Source organism: Lissotriton vulgaris, chromosome 9 (assembly GCF_964263255.1).
Source record: "Lissotriton vulgaris chromosome 9, aLisVul1.2, whole genome shotgun sequence".
Taxonomy (NCBI): domain Eukaryota; kingdom Metazoa; phylum Chordata; class Amphibia; order Caudata; family Salamandridae; genus Lissotriton; species Lissotriton vulgaris.
This window is the reverse complement of record NC_141697.1, coordinates 1026340209-1026359800: the sequence shown is the minus strand read 5'-3', so window position 1 is coordinate 1026359800 and position 19592 is coordinate 1026340209. Positions and strand designations below refer to the sequence as shown.

The 19592-nt window shown below is 48.4% G+C and overlaps 1 protein-coding gene across 1 annotated transcript in view; it reads right to left on the bottom strand.

The window, feature by feature from the left end:
- IPPK (inositol-pentakisphosphate 2-kinase) overlaps positions 1-19592 on the bottom strand; it is a 311737-nt gene that overhangs the window by 31683 nt on the left and 260462 nt on the right. The window contains exon 11 of the mRNA XM_086938932.1: positions 18193-18298. Within this exon, the coding sequence (XP_086795058.1) occupies positions 18193-18298 (106 nt within the window). The remainder of the gene's footprint in view (positions 1-18192; positions 18299-19592) is intronic.

Below are 19592 nucleotides of genomic sequence, written 5' to 3'. Positions count from 1 at the left end.
TCACCATAAAACTATCGGAAAATTTGATTTTTGAGAGAACAGTATTAATCAAATGACTTCAGAAAACTGCCACACACAACATATATAAAACGCTCAGGCAATACGCCTTACTGTCTGGGACCCACATGGAGAAAATGGGAGAGACTTGTAGAGGAATTTGAAGACCCACATTGGAAAGTTGTATAATAGAGAAAAGTCAAAGGTGAACTTAAAAAATTATCCACATATAGTATTTTGCATGAATAAGAATAAGACAGGCTATCAGAAGAATACAAGTGGGCAACTGGCTTAAAGACTACAGTCAGGAAAGGATCGTCTAACATGCTCTGGCTGTAAAAAATATACAGCATTCTGGAGGAAGTGGGAATGGAGCTAAAAGAAGCATTAGATAGACATGTTGGCCTATCAGTGAAATTAACTTTGCTGTTATGGTGGGGGCAAGCGAAGACCCGGCTTGGTAGTTCGGGCTGGACTGTTCCCATAAGGAACAGGGTCAAGACTGATTTTCATATGGCTGTGTCTGAACTGGGGTGGCATAGTGAGCTAAAGAACGAGGATGGATTCAACCCAGTTATGTGACTGGGGGTGAGTGTCCGAAAAGTTTCCGCGCTCCGTCCATCATCTCCTTGAGTTTTCTTTGTTCGCCTGAAGTTAGCAAGGTATCCCCAGACGTGGTTCCCTTGCTCACTTTGCCACTGGATTCAAGCTAGCCTGGCTGATGAAGGATGTTCCCCCAAAACGGTCCCACAATGCTTATTTCCACTCCAGGGAAAACCTGGCATGGCAGTTTGGGCTGGACTGTTCCCATAAGGAACAGGGTCAAGACTGATTTGCATATGGCTAGGTCTGAAATGGGGTGGTGAAGTGAGCTAAAGAACCATGATGGATTCAACCCAGATCTGCGACTGGGGGTGTGTGTCTGAAAAGTTTCAGCATCCCGTACATCATATCCTTGTGTTTGAGCTGTCCGACAGGTGTCCTTGATAGAGAACGTGAAGCCTCGGCTGTGCTGGTGATGAACCTTGTATTGGTATGTGTGTATGTGGGCAGTATATGTTTTTGAGCCAGAATTTCAAAGGTAAAGCTGATAATGTTTTGTGATTAAAAGACTACCTGTCCTGTTTCTACCTTGTGGTAGGGAATGGTCTCTTAAACCTGAGGTAAGGTTAAGAGAGACAATTGTCTCTTAGTCCTCTAAACCTTCATCTTCTGTGACCCGGTCTTATGTCTGAATGGTTCCCACAGTGGTCTGTTCAAATATGATACCTTCATAATCCCCAAATTTCCCTTTTGTTTCCCAGCTCACTTCATTTCTCTCTACTGGATGCAACCTACCAATTTACTTCATTGCGATCTCGTTCAGCCCTTTCTCGCATATCAGTGTTGGTCCAGCTTAAAAGTTAGCTATTCTTTGCATGGCACATAAACTGGATATCAGAATGAAAATATACATAGAAAATGTATGTGCACTTGCACACCATATAGAAACATCAATGAGAAAAAGTATAGTACAGGCAACATAAGAGTGCTTAGATTTTAGAATTAGAAAAACATATCCTGCGAGTGTAACTTGCCTAACAGTTCAATTCGTAAAAGATTTTAAACCACATTGAAACAAAACCTTATAAAAATATCTTTTCTACAATTAAAGAAAAATGAATCTCGACTAAACATTGATGCATTATGAAGCTTCATTTTAAATTGTGTGTATTTTTATGAGGACTACGAATGTATAATGCTTAAGAAACTATTGTCTTTTGTTCTCCTTGTAATGCACCATTGACTTTGAAAAGCTGGTGAAAAATCTATGTGCAGTGAGTCAGAAAGCTTAATTTCTCCACAAATTATCTTCATGATAGGGACTTATACATTCATATAAGTTTCTTGTTTTAGGAAATCTAAGAATAAGTTACATGTATACACTTTGAAAACGTGGTGGTAGGCCACACTTCTAAATTAATTCATGAATTGATTTGTGCCACTTGACTAATGTATTAATTGAAACACACTTGCTTGCATCTAAATAGAAACCTATATATATATATAAATGTATTTCATTTACTGACTTCAGTGCCTTAACTTGACTTTATTCTTTAGGCCTGCACTTTCTCATCATGATGAAAAAGGATCTTACTTCAGCTCACACTAAGGTAACTTTCCTGTACTTTTGGCATGGCATTTTGGAAGGCCCCCGACACAAATTGTAATACCCATATTGATACTACAGTGTGATACAAACCCTTCTACTAGCACATAGGAAGCTTCAGTAATTAATGGTTCTTTGTGGACTAAACTTTGTGCCCAGACGGACAATCAATTCCCATGAACAGTATGGGAAGAATGCCAAGTTGCCACTTTTGCATCTTGTGAGCGGATGATGACTTCCTGAGTACCTGGTGTTAATGATGTGACAGTCAATGTCATCTCCGAACTTGTGGAACTATACTGACGAGTCCTTCCAGAAAGAATGGGGCTACGAGGCTAAGACTGATGCTGTTGCCCAGCCCAGTAGGGTCCAGACCAGGCTGTTGAGCACAGCTGTTGATACTGCTGCTGCAATGTTGATTGAACCTTTTTTTGCCCTTTCTGTCCTGAGTACTCATGCTGGCAGGCTAACTAGCTTCCTAGTTCTCTCTTGCCTTTCCTCTGACCAGACTCTATGCCCACTGAGAGAACTTTGCAAATGTGTCCCTGCCCCTGCTGATGGCAGGAACCCTTTGCCTAGCAGATTTTCCTTGGACTCCTTTGTCGAACCACTTTGCAAATGCCCTGTGAGATTTTAGGTTGAACTTGTTTTCCTAGATATCTCGCTCTACGAACTATGCTTCTTTATTTAATTTGTACCTTTACACTACATCTGTAATTGTACTCAGACTCATTACTGAACCTACTGAATGCTGATTATTGTCTTGATTTCTATTATTGCTTAAGACAACGCTAATTGAAAGAGTAAATGTCTGAGCATTTTAAATTGACTAACGTTCTTTCAACAGAGACTGTGCATACAGTATCTAAATTCTAATGTACAGCAAAGATAAGTCACAGATCGTTTTCAGAACAGCAAGTCATGTTGCATTTGTTCGGTACAACAGTAGCTGAGCTGCTAGTTTGTATGATTTTGGCCTGACTAAATTTCCTTAGAATCCTGGTCGTCATTGGGTAGCTAACAGTTGACACTGTAATTTCCTTCACCCATCAATGCGAAGAGCAAGGTTCATCGGAGGACTAAATGAAGGAAAACAAAATAATATAATACAATTATTGGGCCTAAACGTCTGCTGCAAGTGTCTATTCCCAACACGGTTTCTTGCTCCCAAACCCTCTCCTTAATGTATCTTCCCTGGTTTCTATGACATTTTTAGGTCTCGCCTAGCGTCACAGCGCATGAGCTGCTCGCTCTGCGAGATCTATTGTCATTGGTGTGCTTTCGGAAGTGGGGTGGAAGCTCCACCCATGCTTTTAATTGGCGCGCGTCACAATTAATGCTGAACACTTGCTTTTTATTGCAAGTGAGGCTTGTTTGTTCCCTCCCAGTCTCCTTTTCGGCTCGCCCACCCGGACTGGATATTTGGCTCGCGCACAGCATCTCTTTTGCTCGCACACGGCGTCTCTTCCGCCTTGTTCAACGCACATGGCGCGTTTTTACTTTCAGCAGCAGCACTTTGTTTTATTCACCTTATCCACCCACTGCATAGAAGCTGCCCCTTCCATCTGCTGATAAAAGGCTGAGCCTGTGGTTCGTAAGTAAAGGAAAAAAGGAGACACCGGTCTAGCCATGACACAGGGACCAAGTTCCAAGAATGGCAGCCCTGTGTAGATCATGCGCATGTATCCTACACAGCTGATCCCTCCCAGCTTCCATAGACTATGATGACATGGTGCTAGCATGGCGGCAGCTCCAGGGGAGGAATAAACTTTTTGAGAAGGAGTTGTGTGTTGTCTCAAAAGCAAAATCCCTTATAAGGCTCGGATCGAGTGCCTGCTCCGTGCTTCCGAAAGACGCTAATAGTCTGAAGGTGGGTGACGACAGCCTGGGATGAGCCCGCCTTCAACAACCAGTCGTCAAGGTAGGGGAAGACTGACACCCCTGACCTGCGCAGATTAACTGCGACCATCGCCATCACTTTCGTTAACACCCAAGGGGCGCTGGTAAAGCCGAAGGGGAGCACGGCAAACTGAAAATGCTCCTGGCCTACCGTGAACCGCAGGTAACGCCGGTGGGCCGGCAGGATGGGGATGTGAAAATATACATCCTGCAAGTCCAATGCTTCCATCCTGTCTCCAGGGTCGAGGACAGCCAAGACCTGAGCAAGAGTCCACATCTTGAACTTCTCCTTCCACAGGAAGCGATTGACGTTCCTGAGGTCCAAGAAGGGGTGCAGGCTCACTTTGTCCTTCTTGGGGACCAGAAAGTAGTGGGAATAACAACCTCATACTACTTTTGGGCCAGGAACGTGCTCGATGGCCCCCTTGGCCAGGAGGGCCATGACATCCTGTTGGAGAAGCGCAAAGTGATCCCCAACATGTGGTGGAACTGAGGTGGCATGGCTGGGGAGGGGGGTAGACTTGAAGGGGAGGGAATAACCCTTTCGGACGATTTGCAGCACCCACCTGTCCGAAGTGACAGAACGCCAGTGGGGAAGGTGATGTTGAATACTCTGACTAGGAAGGCTTTGAGGCGGATGCTGCAGGAGCGGAGGTGGACTGACTGGTGCTTGCCCCCCTGTGCCGCCACGGCGGCCTCCATGGACGCGCTGAGGTTGGTTCTGCGCAGGCTTCTGGCTGAACGAACGTGCAGGGGTGCCCCTTCCGTGGCAATAAAAGGAACGAAAGGTAGACGTGGCTGGGTGTGTGCTGGAGAGACCCAAGGACTTGGCCGTAGCCCAAGAGTCCTTGAAACGCTCCAGCGCACTGTCTGCCTTATCGCCAAACAGGCAAGAACATCAAAAGGCATGTCCATGAGGGAACTCTGGACATCCCCCGAAAACCCTGTGGACCTCAGCCAGGCATGGCGACGCAGGGTCATCGGCGTGGAGATCGCTCTCCCCAAAGAATCTGCGGTGTTCGGCCCACACCGAATGGCGAATTTCGCGGCATCCTTCCCCTCCGCAACAGCTTGGGAAAGTACAGCCCGAACCTCCTCCGGGCATTGGGGCAGTGTCTGAGCCACAGTGTCCCGCACAGTGTGAGAGTAGCAGAACAAGAGGCATGCGGTGTTGACTGACCGCAGCCTTCAAGCTGGCAGAGGAAAATAACTTCTTGCCAAACTGCTCCAGCTTCTTAGATTACTCATCGGGCGGGGTGGTAGGGAATGCACTTTGTGAAGTGGAGGCCTGAATGACCAGGATCTTCGGAGTTGGATGATTTGTTAAAAAGGCAGGGTCCCCCAGTGTCAGGCGATGACGTCTGGCCACGTTCTTATCCATTGGAACCCCTGTGGCTGGTCTAGACCGGGTCGGAGCCGCTGGCGGAGGACCCTGCGGCGCCGGAGCCGCCGGCAGAGGACCTTGCTGCGCCGGTGGCGGAGACGGCGGCCAATAAGGGCCCTCAATTGGGACCGCGGTGCCCGAAGACGTGCCGGCGGGAGACCTAGGCCTGAAAAGGCAGTCCATGGCAGCAAGAAACTCTTGCACCTGGGCCGGAGTCGCTGACGGACCCGGATAAGGTGGGTAGGCCGTCAGACTCTCAGGCTCCAACGGAGCCAAGGGGAAAGAACCCCTGGCCACCTCCTCCGCAGACCGACGGGGGACGTCGGAGAGCGTAAACCCTTCTTCATCTTTTTCTTGTGACGTCTCTTACCCGATTACGAGGGTGAAGACTTGAACTTGAGGAGTGATGATGGTGGCTCCGTAATCGGTCCCTCGAGCGACCCCTGGACCTCGAACGGCGCGGAGACTGCTGGGCCTCCAACAGCTTTCGAGACCGCTACCGCAAAGCCTTCGGAGCCATGGCCAGACAGTCGGAACATGACCGGGAGTCATGGTCGCGCTCCAGACAGTAGAAACAAAACCCCCGTTGGGGTCGGCCACCGACATCGTACGGCGGCAGGCCCCGCAGGATTTAAACCCAAGCATCCCTACGTGGCACCAGGAGTCAAGTCTCAAGAAGTAGAGACAAAAGTCTCAAAACCGTTCGTCAAAAAGCGACTAGGGTTCGTGCTCTAACCGGATCTGAGCTTGCTGGCGCGGAAAAAGAAAGAACGGACATCAGCACGCATGGGTGGTGCCTAAGTAGTCTCTGTGACGTGATCTCATCGCTTACGATGCTAGCACCGACGCAGAGCCGCATGACGCCACCTACCGACGCGCAGGGGTACTACTGACGAAAAACTTTCTGGATCCAGTGTGACCCCTGGGTATATTCGAAGGTAAGGAATCTATCACTAACGTGTCACTTTCAGATTTGTGGATGCCACAGCCAAACTAATCAGCCCAAAGTTGTTGGTTAACATCTGGCACTGTTATGGGCTGTGAGTTAAGTCAACTGAGTGTTTTGGTGTTCCACCTATCCGGTCATCCTTGTGAGGTGATAAACTGAGTACCAGTGAGTTGTGTAGCAAAACACATCTATTAATCAGAGCCAAAGATTCTTCGGGTGAATGTGTGCTTTACAAATCCACATTATGCCTTTAAAGCTTGTAGGGAGCACAGATGCAGATGGCAGAGCTAGAAAGATATGTGGACTGCGTTCAAGACCACAAGGTGGCCCATAAGTAATTGTAGCCCATTGCAGCAGGACCTACAGTTTTATAACAAGCGGCCCAATGAAGTGGTTGTTCAGAAATAGGTTCTAGCTTGGGCCCAACTGCAGCTCATCCATGCAGCATCTCCGTTGAAGTTCAACCCAAACAGTTTGCTTTCTCCACTGTAACAATAAGTGCAGAGAGGTTGTTTGGTATCAGTAGCACCAGGTAAAGTAGTCAGTTGCTCGCTATTCTAATGGTGGGCTTTGCTGGGCCCAATGGGTGAGAAAAAGGAAGATTAGAGAAACGTACCCAGTGCATACACATAGATTTTGCAACAACGTAGGCAAATATTAATAAGCTAACTTTTGAATTATCATGAAAGAACCCATTTTCAATATATCTCTTCCAGAATAGGTGCAGGTCATTCAGCGAGCCTCATGCTTAAAACCTCATATTTCTGGAAAGGGTCTCGTCGCCACTTACATTCAATAGTTGGTAAACATCTCCATGCACTCTTGGAACAGATCAAAATGCCTGAGCCATAAGGCTATAACAACCAAGCCAAGAGGTTGAGAGAACGAGGAGTGAAGTAAACCTCTGCATGCATCCCTGCTCAAGAAGTGCCTGATTACCGGAAGTTACCTACAGATACATGGTGTAGCCCTCTGAACCAGGTCCAATATGCCCAAGAGTCTCTGCATGAGCATGAAAGCAAAAGGATTGTAAAGAGTGTGTACAGGAATTCTCCAACCTCAGGCTCACTTTCAAGAGGAAGAGGAAACATGATTCTTATCTCAGGCTGAAGGTCCAGGCCAAATTCAAAGCCTACCCCCTGCCCATAACAGAAATATAGGAAACAACATCCTCGAAGGCTGCAGAAATCTAGGGTGAAAATGAAAAAATTTCCTTTGTGTATGCGCCCTCATACTACAGGACGTTGTACGCATGCCGTGTTGTCTTTTGGGCTAGTCTTGTGCTCTAGGGAACATTTATCATTTCCTACTGTTTTAAGTGGTGGATTAGCTTAAGAGGCCTTAGGTGCAATTATAAGAGTGAGCTAATGGAAGTGGAAAAACACAGTAGTTCAAGTTTCATAAACCAAAACAGTTGAAAAAGTAACATTTCATAACCAGGAACTCTTAAACACCAAGACTGTACTGTTCTCTGCACGAAAAGCCCTGCTGACTTACTCCTGCACATAGATTAGGTCTCGCAAAAAAGTGACAGCAGCACCTGCACGTTTTGTTTAACACAGAGTACATTTTCTGAGCCAACTACCGTCGCCACTTACCAGCACCGGCAGACACTTTAAATGTATTCTGCTAGAGGTACCAGTAAAAAACCTCATTCCTTGACAGGTCTTAATCGTCTGGATGAATTTAATTGAATGTCACACTTGAAAATGACCTTCAGTACATTAGATTTTGGTCCAACTGTTTTTAACAAAATCTGTGTGCTCTTGGTGATTTGGATAAATGTCTGGGCATGAACTGTTGTTAAGTGGTTGTTAAAGCAAACACAAGGAGATGATGGACGGAGTGCTGAAACTTTTCAGACACTCACCCTCAGTCACAGATCTGGGTTGAATCCATAATCGTTTTTTTTGGTCACTTCGCCACCCCAGTTCAGACACAGCTATAAGCAAATCAGTCTTGAGCCTGTGCCTCATGGTAACAGTCAAGCCCGAACTACCAAGCCATGTCTTCCATGGACCAGAAACAAGCATCCTGGGACCGGTTTCGGGGTAACACCCCTCATCAGACAGGCTAGCTTGAATCCAGTGGCAAAGTGAGAAAGGGACCCATGTCAACACCTTGGAGTTCGGTCTCCAAGTTGATCTGTTGCCGAAGACTTAATGATTTAAATCAAGTTCCCAGACACCACACACTTAATGTTCTAATATTACCAAGGTTCTAAAACATGCAATCCGTTTAACTCCTTTGGTCTCTCAGAAATTGATCTAAAATCTAGCAAAACAAAAGGCCATGGGACGGTAGGAATGTGTTCTCAGCACTATACATTTGACGGCACACTTCGAGATGGACAAAATGTCTTCTCGTTCCATTTTAAGCAAGTACATCACAAATGCCTATATTTTCTATGCATTGCAGGGTGTCTAGTGCGGAGTGTATGAAACGGACAGATAAACTTCAAATATTGTAATGCAAATAAAAATAAAAACAGATTAAATTAAGCGATCGCGCAGCACTACACAGCGTGATATTTTACTGTGAATAACAAATGCCTATGTCAGTGGCCACCTGAATGGACATGCAGTGGCTGACAGGGGACGATGGGAGAGGGGGGTCAATCAGGAGTATTAAAAAGGAAAAAGAAAAGTGGGCAGTGCACGCAAACAACATGGGACGGTTAGGCCATACAATACAGCTCAGGTGAGGCGGGAGGGACGGGGCAAGCAATAATGTAGAAGGGGATGGCATAACCAACACAACGTGAGAGGGGGACGGGGCAAGCAACAACGTAGTAATAGGTGGGGCAAGCACCACAATGTGGGAGGGGTGGCTCGACAGGGCAAGCAACAACGCAGTTCGGGGCACAGGGAAAGTAACAACGCAGGGGGAAATAGAGCAAGCAGCAATGCGGGAGTCGACGCAGGGCCAACACAGACAGCAGGAGGAGGGCAGGAGTGGACAAGGAACATGACAGACAAAGGTTGGAAGGCAGGAAGGGGCAAGCGACAGGACTGATAAGAGGGAGAAGGGTGGGAGGGGCAAGCAGCATAAGCTTTTATGGAGTGCTTTTACAATAAGTAAAGAAAAAAGTAGCTCGAAAAGCGTGAGCAGTGGAAGGAGATTGAGCAAGGAAATAGTACTTGGCCCATGTGCCAGGGGAGGGCCAAACACAAGAAGAGGAATCCAAGTCTGCAAGCGCCAACCACAGGGAAGAAAGCAAGTGAGTGACAATGAAGTCAACCAATGGTAAGCAATAAGTGGGCTAGAAGTCCCTTCTAAGTAAACAAAATTTATTGCAAGTCACAGCTAATGCGCTGTGTCAGGCAAGACCTAAAAGAACAGCAACCAAGCTGAGAACCCCGCTTGTAGACCTGTTCACAGGTGCCACTTCCAATTACTTTTACCTACTCAAAAATCCCAGCTCGGTCCTGCAAAGAAGAGAACTTAGGCCTTCGTTCTTCAAGGTAGTATCTCTCCCCTCTCTCCTTCTCTTCACTTTGATTGTTTACACCTCTAGGAATCACTTAGACCATCTGACAGAACTAACTTTTCCAGATGCTGATGTCTGGTAGACCACCACTAAGGGAGACATTGAATAGCATGACAATGAAGACATCAACACTGAGGGCTTTGATGCTGGAGCAGGGGTAGATGTGTTCCTTGATACTGCCGAAGTGGATGGCATTATGAACTTTGGCTTTGAGGAGCAGGTTTCCATAATGTCAAAGCTGAGGGGTGCAGGAGCAGCTACATGGCTTCAGGTGGAATAGGAAAACGGGCCTCTGGAGCCAGAGGAGTAATCAAGGAAGGATAAGGGGAGTCTCTTGCAATAGATTAGGTTACAGGTTTTTGAAAGGGGGACAATCTTGGTAGTTATTTTAGTTTTTTTCTACACTTTATACTTGGGTTCCAGTTCAAAGTATATTAGCCTCAATGCTCTTTCTTTTCTGCTACTCAGACAGATGGAAATGTAACAGACAAACTCTTCATTGTTGTGATCATGTTACTAATTGCACATTGTCTTTCAGAGTGTTTTCAGAAATCAAAAGCCACCACCTTCTTCTTAGGCGCCATTTTCCCAAGGAACGTTTAGCGTGGTAGAGAATGAAGTGGCCAAAAACGCAGAGCCATGTCAAAAACCAACACTGGTGCCATTAAAACTAGGGCCCTGAAAGGGGATGACCTTAACCCTAGATATCGGTTCGCAGAACGGGGAGGATGGGTGGGGCGGTAAGGAATCTAATACTAACTACTGTTTCATACAGATATATCGTTACCGAAGGTAAGTAACTTGTTCATCTGAAAGAAACAGGTTAGTATTAGATTCCTTACCTTAGAATAGATACCCCAGCAATACCAACCCCGGTGGTAGTTCTGCGAACCAATAATCACACCAGAAAGTCCTGGAGGACGGAACGGCCAAAGAAGCCATCCCTCCGGACTTGGCTGTCCAGGCAGTAGTGTCTTGCAAACGTGTGCAATGATGCCCACGTAGCTGCCTGACAGATGTCCTGCAAGGGGACACCCCGGCCCAGGGCAGTGGTAGCTGCCGTGGCCCGAGTGGAATGGGCCCTCAGCCCAACAGGAGGCTCCTTCCTTGCCAAGGAGTAACAAGCCTTGATACACAAGACGACTCACCGAGAGATGGTCCGCTAGTGTACCGCCCGTCCCTTCTTAGCGCCCACGTAACCAACAAAGAGTTGGTCATCCACCCGGAACTGGTGTATGCGATCCAGATAGAATGAGAGCGCACGTTTTAGGTCCAGACGGTGGAGCCGCTCTTCCTCCTTTGAGGGATACGGAGGCGGAAAGAAGGTGGGCAAGGTGATAGACTGCCCGATGTGGAAGGCCGTGACAACCTTGGGCAGGAAAGAGGGCCTAGTCCGCAACACAACCTTGTCCGGATGGACAGAAAGGAAAGGAGGTTTAGAGGAAAGAGCCTGGAGCTCACTCACTCTCCTGGCAGAGGTGATGGCAACCAGGAAAGCAGTCTTCACAGTAAGAAGGCGGATAGGACAGTTGTGAAGTGGCTCAAAGGGGGCGCACATCAGATAAGTAAGAACCAGGTTCAAGTCCCACTGAGGCATCACGAAGGGAACAGGTGGAAACGTGTGTGATGCCTTTCAGAAAACGAGTTACAATAGGGGACTTGAACAAAGATGAAAGGGCAGAAAGGTAGCCCTTGATAGTGCCCAGAGCAGAGCACTGCTGGGCAAGAGAAAGAAGGAAGAGAAGAACCTCAGAAAGAGGGGCAGAGAGAGGATCCACAGCCTTTGCTGTGCACCATGCCACAAATCTGTTCCACCTGCAGGCGTATACCGACTTTGTGGAGGGACGCCTGGCTGCCAGAATGATATTACAGACTTCAGGAGGCAAGTCAAATGGCCTCAATTGTCGACACTCAATCTCCAAGCATGGAGGTGGGGACTGGACAGGTTCGGGTGGAGGACCGTCCCCTGTTGCTGCGACATAAGGTCCTCCTGAAGAGGCAGACGAACCGGGGGATCGACTGACATACTGAGTAGCTCGGGATACCAGTACCTTCGTGCCCAATCCGGAGCCACAAGGATGACTTGGGCCCGGTCGAGTTTGATCTTCTTCAGCACTCTGGGCAGAAGTGGTATAGGCGGAAAGGCGTACAACAGACTGCAACTCCACTTGCGAAGAAAAGCGTCTCCGAGCGAGTGCCGCCTTGGAAATTCCAACGTTCAGAACTGATGACACGCGTTCTCTTCTGTGGCAAATAGATTTAACCAAGGCTCTCCCCACTGCAGAAAGAGACCTTGCGCCACGTCCGAGTTCAGATGCCATTCGTGATCCATCATGCACCGGCGGCTGAGTTCGTCCGCCCTGGCGTTCAGAGAACCTGCCAGGTGTTGAACCACCAGGGTCACGCCCTGATGTTCCAGCCACTGCCAAAGGGGCAGAGCCTCCTGACAGAGGGTCCACGACCCCACCCCGCCCTGTTTGTTGCAGTACCACATGGCGGTGGTGTTGTCCGTGAACACCTGCACTACACTCCCCCGGGCAAAGGGGAGGAATGCCTTCAGTGCAAGTCGAATCGCCCGCAGCTCCAAAAGGTTGATATGGAGCCGGGACTCCGCCGGAGACCAGAGGCCTCCGATCTCCGCCTCCCCCATGTGGCCTCCCCAGCCCTGGAGGGACGAATCCGTCACAACTACGTGCTCCGGTTGAGGAAGGGAGAGGGACCAATCCCGGTCCGCGAGCCACCACTGCAGCTGTCTCGCAGTGCCCTCCGAGATCAGGACATGGTCGGATAGGTTGCCCTGATGCTGGGCCCACTGAAACTTCAGGTCCCACTGCAAAGCCCGCATCCGCCAATGGGCGTGATGCACCAGAAGGATGCAGGAGGCCATCAGCCCCAGAAGCCGCAGCGTCAACCTGACCGAGACTCAGGATAAAGGCTGAAAGATCGGAATCAGAGCCTGTATATCCCGAACCCGCTGTTCACCCGAAACTGCGCCGAGTCGAGAAATGCTCCGATGAAGAGGAGCTTCTGGGAGTGGCACAGGTGTGACTTCGGCACATTGATGGAGAACCCCAGCCGGTGCAGGAGGTCTGCTGTCGTCTGGAGGTGGCTGACGACTGTCTGGGGCGAGCCCGCCTTCAACAACCAGTGACGAGGTAGGGGAAGACTGAAACCCCTAACCTGCGCAGATGAGCTGCGACCACCGCCATCACTTTCGTGAACACCCGTGGGGCGCTGGTAAGGCCGAAGGGGAGCACAGTAAACTGAAAGTGCTCGTGGCCTACCGTGAACCGCAGGTAGCGCCGGTGGGCCGGCAGGACGGAGATGTGGAAATAAGCGTCCTGCAAGTCCAACGCTACCATCCAGTCTCCTGGGTCCAGGGCAGCTAAGACCTGAACCAGAGTCAGCATTTTGAACTTCGCCTTCCGGAGGAAGCCGTTGACGTTCCGTAGGTCCAAGATAGGGCGTAGGCCTCCTTTGCCCTTCTTGGGTACCAGAAAGTAAAGGGAGTAGCAACCACACCCTACTCCTGGCCCAGGAACGCGCTCGATGGCCCCCTTGGCCAAGAGGGCCGTAACTTCCTCCTGCAGAAGCCGCATATGATCCGCCGGTGGTATTGCGGTGGCATGGCTTGAGGGGTCATCTCGAAGGGGAGGGAGTAGCCCCTTCGGACCATTTGCAGCACCCACCTGTCTGATGTGACAGTGCGCCTGTGGGAGTGGTGATGGCAAACCCTGCGTCACATGGGCCTGAAAGCACAGACTAGGAGGGTTTTCAGGCAGATGCTGCGGGGGAAGGTGTGGACTGGCCTCGCCGCTGTCCCCGACCGCCTCCACAGCGATTTCCACGGCCGCCACCTGTAGTTCCGTAGTTTGAGGGTCTGGTTTGGTGGTTCTGAACCCGTTCAATAAAGGTCGTCGGAAATAGACGATTTTGGTGTCAGCGGACCGCAAATCACGAGTGCGGTATGTACGAGTGTTTTCGCATTAATTGATCAATGAGAACACTATGTATTTAGGGATTTCGTTTGAACCTTCGGGTTCCATTTTGTGTGCGGCAGCCATTTTGTGTGGTTGCCCTCACATAGGCCGATGACTACGGCTGAACAAGTCTTTGGGACACGTACACCTTAGCTGACTTCTGAATGACCTGGCCGAACTGACTCCCTTGCCCGAGGCTGACCTCGCTGAGCCAGTTCCTTGTTAAGCAGCTGGTCAGATAAAGATCAAAGAGCAGGACGTGCCGGAGTTTACAGTACACTGCACCCACCTTTCTATCTTGCTTTCAAATCTGTTTCTGTTCCTTCCTTTACGACATGATTACTGATTTGGGTTGAGGTTTTATGATGGGTTTGTCCGGCCTGACCGAACAAGAAATTGGAATTTACTTGGTCATTTCTGGTGGGCTGGACAACGGAAAGTGGGATTGTCGTCATGCGATATGTTTGAAATGTCACAATGTGATTGGCTAGTTTGTATGTAACAGATGCCACCTTTGGAATGTGATTTTGTGGCATAAAAGACCATGCTCCGCTCATTGAATTTGTGCAGTCTCTAGCGAACCACCCGTGTTGTGCTTCGTAGACCTCTGTTCCTGGTTGCAGCCAATAAACTTTGGTCTTTGACGTCATCAAGAAGCGTCCTGTGTCTCGGTTTGCCGAGGCAGGGGAACTCGAAGGCATCGGGCGTTTTCCCTGGCGCCGCTAGGTTCTAAAACCTGGTCCTTCACACCGTGTTGTATGTTAGTCTGCAGTGCGTGGCTGGCAGCACGTGTGGGGGCGCCCCTTCCTTGGCCACGAAAGGAGCGAAAGGCACCAGTTTGCTGGAGCGGGGCCGAGAGGCCCAAGGACTTGGCTGTAGCCCTGGAGTCCTTAAAGCGCTCAAGCGCATGGACTGCCTTGTCGTCAAAGAGGTGACGGCCATCAAACGGCATGTCCATCAGTGTATTCTGGACATCCGTTGAAAAGTTGGCTGACCTCAACCAGGCGTGGCGACGAATCGCAACCGTCGTTGCCATCGCTCTGCCCAGTGAGTCAGTCGTATCCAGCCCACACCAGATGGAGAAACGTGCCGCATCTTGACCCTCCGCAAGGGCTTGGGCGAGTTTAGCCTTGACCACCGCCGGGTATTGTGGCAGCACGTCCGCAACCGTGTCCCACAGAGTGGGTGTAACGGCCCAAGAGGCATGCAGTGTTGGAAGACCGCAGTCCCAAACTAAGGGAGGAGAATATTTTCTTTCCCATAATTCTCATACCTCTTGGATTCCCGATCAGGCGGAGCAGACGGGAATGCGGTCTGGGAGTTAGAGGCCTGGATGACCAGGCTCTCGGGGTGGGGTGGGTGGACAGGAAACAAGGGTCCCCCGGGGCCGGGCGGTGGCGTCTGGCCACGTTCCTATCTACAGGCTGGCCTGTAGCGGGCCTGGACCAAGTGCCCAAAAGAACGTCAGTCAAGGCCTCATTAAACGGCAGCAGAGGCTCAGTTGAGCTTGACTGCGGTTTAAGGACCTCAGTGAGGAGGTTAGTCCTCACGGCCGCGACGGGGAGCTCAAGGCCCAAGGCCTTGGCTGCCCGCGTCAACACCACACCGAAGGTTGCCCCCTCCTCCGAAGCTACTGTAGGAGGTGAGACAAAACCAGTGTCTGGGGAAGTTTGCAGACCACTGGCATCCCCAAGTCCACCTGTCCTCCTGGCACTGACACTCACGTGTCAGAGGGTCCTCAGACCCCTCCCAATACTCATCACCAATCTGCTGATAATCAGGGTTGTCAAAGGACGGGGCCGGTTCATTGAAGTAGAACTACCCAAGCGTCATCGAGAGCGGCGCCCAGCGGCGCCGCTCCAACGCCGGAACCGGGTCGAGGGAGGTATTGGGGACGGCGCCACCCGAGGACGGCGCCGGAGGTGACTCGTGTGGAACCGGCACCGGTGAGGTCGTCAGGTCGACCGGCGACGATCCGGATCCAGAAGCGGATCCAGTGGGGCCCTGCGGCCCGAGACCGAAGGCGCCGGCGGCGTCGGGGCCGAAGCACCCGACGGCGTTGGGGCCGAAGCACCCGACCCGCTAGGGCCCACAGACGGGTCCGCTGGGCCCGAGGCGCCGCGGAACCCGCCAGAGGAGTGAGGGACCTCATGGCCATGAGGAAGCGCTCGATCTCCTCTGGCGTCGCTTGCTGCCCTGGGACCGGAGGGTATGGGGCAGGTCGCGACACCCGAGACTTTGACGGTGTCACCCGAACCCCCGGCCGTATCACGCAAGCGTCGGGGGGGAGTCGGAAGAGCAATGACGTCTCTTCGACTTCTTGTGCTTACCTGTTGACGACTTCGAACCTGAGGAGTGATGTCGACTCCCGGAGCTATGATGGCTCCGCTCACACGACCGGTCCCTCGACCTTCGTCGGGACCTCTCTCAGCACCCAGAAAACCGTCGTACACACCCTTGTCACAAGCAAGCTGGACTATGAGAATACTGCTCATGCCTGGAACAACAAAAAAAGAATTACCAGAAGGCTGCATACCATTCAGAACTTTGGGGCATATGTATCAAATGATACATTGGCGATTCTCAAATAGCGATTTTTAAAGAATCGCTATTTGAGAATCGCAAAACGCCATGTATGTAGGATTTGCAAATCCTACATATTCCTTAATTGCGAATCGCAAATTGCGATTCGCAATTAGGGAATACCTCCCCATTCATTCCTATGGGCCTAGAGGTCCATAGCAATGAATGGGAAAACATTCTCAATTTGCGATTCTCAATAAGATTCGCAAATTGAGAATGCAATTTCAAGGGTGCCAGAGTGTCAAAAGGATACCCTGTTGCACCCCTGAAATGTGCATGTGTGCACATGAGGCACACATACATGCCATAAGGGCATGTATGTGCGCCATATGGCACTTTGAAAAATGCAAAAAAGTGAATTTTTCAAAGAAATCGCAAATTACCACCAACTTGAAGTTGGTGGTAATTTGCGATTTCTTAAGGAGAAATCTCACACCTTGGGTGCTTTTTACATTGCATTTAAGAAATCAAATTTGCGATTCCTTAAATGCTTTCGCAAAATAAGGAATTGCAAATTTAGCGATTCCCTATTTTGCGAGGGCATTTTGGGATGATACATCCCAAAAGGCATTTTCCTGTTTGCAACGGGCCGATTCTGAGATTCGGCCCATTTGTGAACGAGAAATGGGCTTCATACATATGCCCCTTTGTGGCCAGAATCACTCTCAAACTCCCATGCTGCACTCACATCACACCAGTCCTCTAAAGGAGTTCCACTGGATCCCCAAACTAGCACAATTTAAGGCACTACATAACACTGGCCCACCACACCTCCACAATCGCATATGCTTTCACAAACCTTCCAAACACCACCACTCATACGGACTTCTGCATGCACACATCCCACGTATATGGATACCCAGATCCTGAGGTCGAGCCTTATCCTACTTTGCTCCCAATGTCACTAAACATAACAGACTCTTCCTCACTTCTTATATTCCGCAAAAGCTGAAGACCTGGCTTTTCGAGTAGTACCACTAGGCCCCAGGTTTGGCTAGACTCACACCTGTTCAGCGCCAGGATACGCTCTGGGTTGATACTGCACTCTACAAACCTGCATAACATTCATATGTGTCCCCAAAGCACACTGACGTAGAACACAAACGTGGTGGGGCCTCAGAACTGCAAATATTGCCATACAGGGTAGCTATCTTGGGGTAATAATCCACCAATTCTGATTCCCACAAATGTTTACCATCTATCAAACAAAGTTTTTATGGCCCACCGCTTCTCAGTTTTCTCCGCTCCCATCTTAAATCTCCAAAGAATATTTCATCTGTACCCCCTCCCATTACACATTGAGTTCATATCCCCATTCTGCTGACACACAGCTGGAGGCCTCCTTTTTATTTTAGCTTCCAAATCAATCCCCTTCTGTTGCTTGCTTCCAACATTCAACCAGCCTCATTACTCAGCCCCTTTCATTTGGAGTACAATCCTTCCAGCTGAAGTCCAGGACCTTGGACCCCGGCATGAACTCTTGTAAGCACCTTCACTCGAAAAGAGTAAGGGTAAATCCAAACATCACAATTGGGGATGGGGTGCTCTTAGCCTTAACTAAGGGTGTACTCTAAACGAGAAAGACAGGCTAACCTTTTGCAATTGTTGAAAGCTTACTTCCTCTCTCAGTTGACCTACATAATATGCTTCAATGTTACATACATGGACTATAATATAGATATGAAGATAACGGTCAACATGAGGCTAATTCACTCTAAGTAACTAAAAGAAAGCACATTTCCCCCACCAGAAATGCCTTACCTTTGTTGCAGCATATTCTACTGAACTATCATCATCATCAACTGAAATATTTTTTAATCGCTCATAAAAGGTTTCATCATAGGGGCCATCAATCTGCAATGTACTTCTAGGTGGAGAAAAAAATACAAAGGTGTTAGCTGCACAATTTATAAACACATTCATGCTTAAAGTCAAAGTATTGCTACCATATGGCAAATACCTCTTTAAGCTATTAATAAACTGTGCACAGAATTCATTCAATAATGAAAAAGTTCAAAAAATAGAACATTGAATAAAACACAAAGTCAAAGCGATATTATTAAAAAGTAGGTGGTGAAAGTACCCCTAACCATTGAAGAGATACAATGCCGCATGTAAAGACAGCTCATCCATAGGATCCAGTTAGGAGCTAGGATTTATATATTTTTTGTTAAAACAAACAAGGTCTAAAGCCCTTCTAAATCCGGACCAAGAATGAAAACGAAGGCCAGGTTCATTTTGTGAGCATACTTAGTTTAGAGAAATACAACAAATATGGATTGTCATCCACGCGTTGTAGCCAGTATTATTCGACACATCATTTCTGAAGGGAAATACAACTTGCAACACCATCATGAAATGAGAGGAACGTGCCAACTTATTTTTAAAGCAAAAGAGCATCCAACTGAAGTATGCCTGGATAATCCATCTGATAAATCTTAACGGCCATCGAGGTGATAATAGCGATGATTTGATATTTGTGGAAGTAATTGAGTCATTTACTCTAAATTCAGTAATACTAACAATTATATAAACGAAAAGGAGCAAAGCCTGGTCACGATAATATTCAAGTGATGATTTTAAAATCAAAGGGGAAACGGTGAGCCCAAAAATTAGTTCCAATTTTAAGTGTGGCCTAAAGACAGCTTTAGCAGTCTTGCCAGCCTGGTAGTAAAAAAAACAAAAAAGATTAGAAAATACATGTATGTAGGAGGCTTTTAGTCAATTCTCTTTTTCCGTTGGGCTGCTCAAATGTCACTCAAATTATGCTCCCTCAAAGACCAAAGTAGAGAACACTGGGTCAGCTTTGAGGGACTGCATTTTGTATGTGCTCATATATGAATTTACCTAAAAAACAGCCCCCAATGTTAGACATTTGAAGGCACTTTTATTTACCAATGATTGCTAGTACCTGTGTATAGTTGATTGCCATCACTTTGATAAAAAACAAGAAATGTAATACTCATTATCATAAATCGGCTTTGGCATATTTATTTATCCTATGGAAAATTAGCACAATTCATTATACTAGTAAATATTTGCAAAATGTTATGTTTAAGCCTCAGCCCCTCAGTTTTGTGAAGGTCATTTCACACACTTGCTTCTTGTTCGAGAGGCACACAAAGAACCCACTTAAGGAACTGCAGTTACATGAAAGAGTA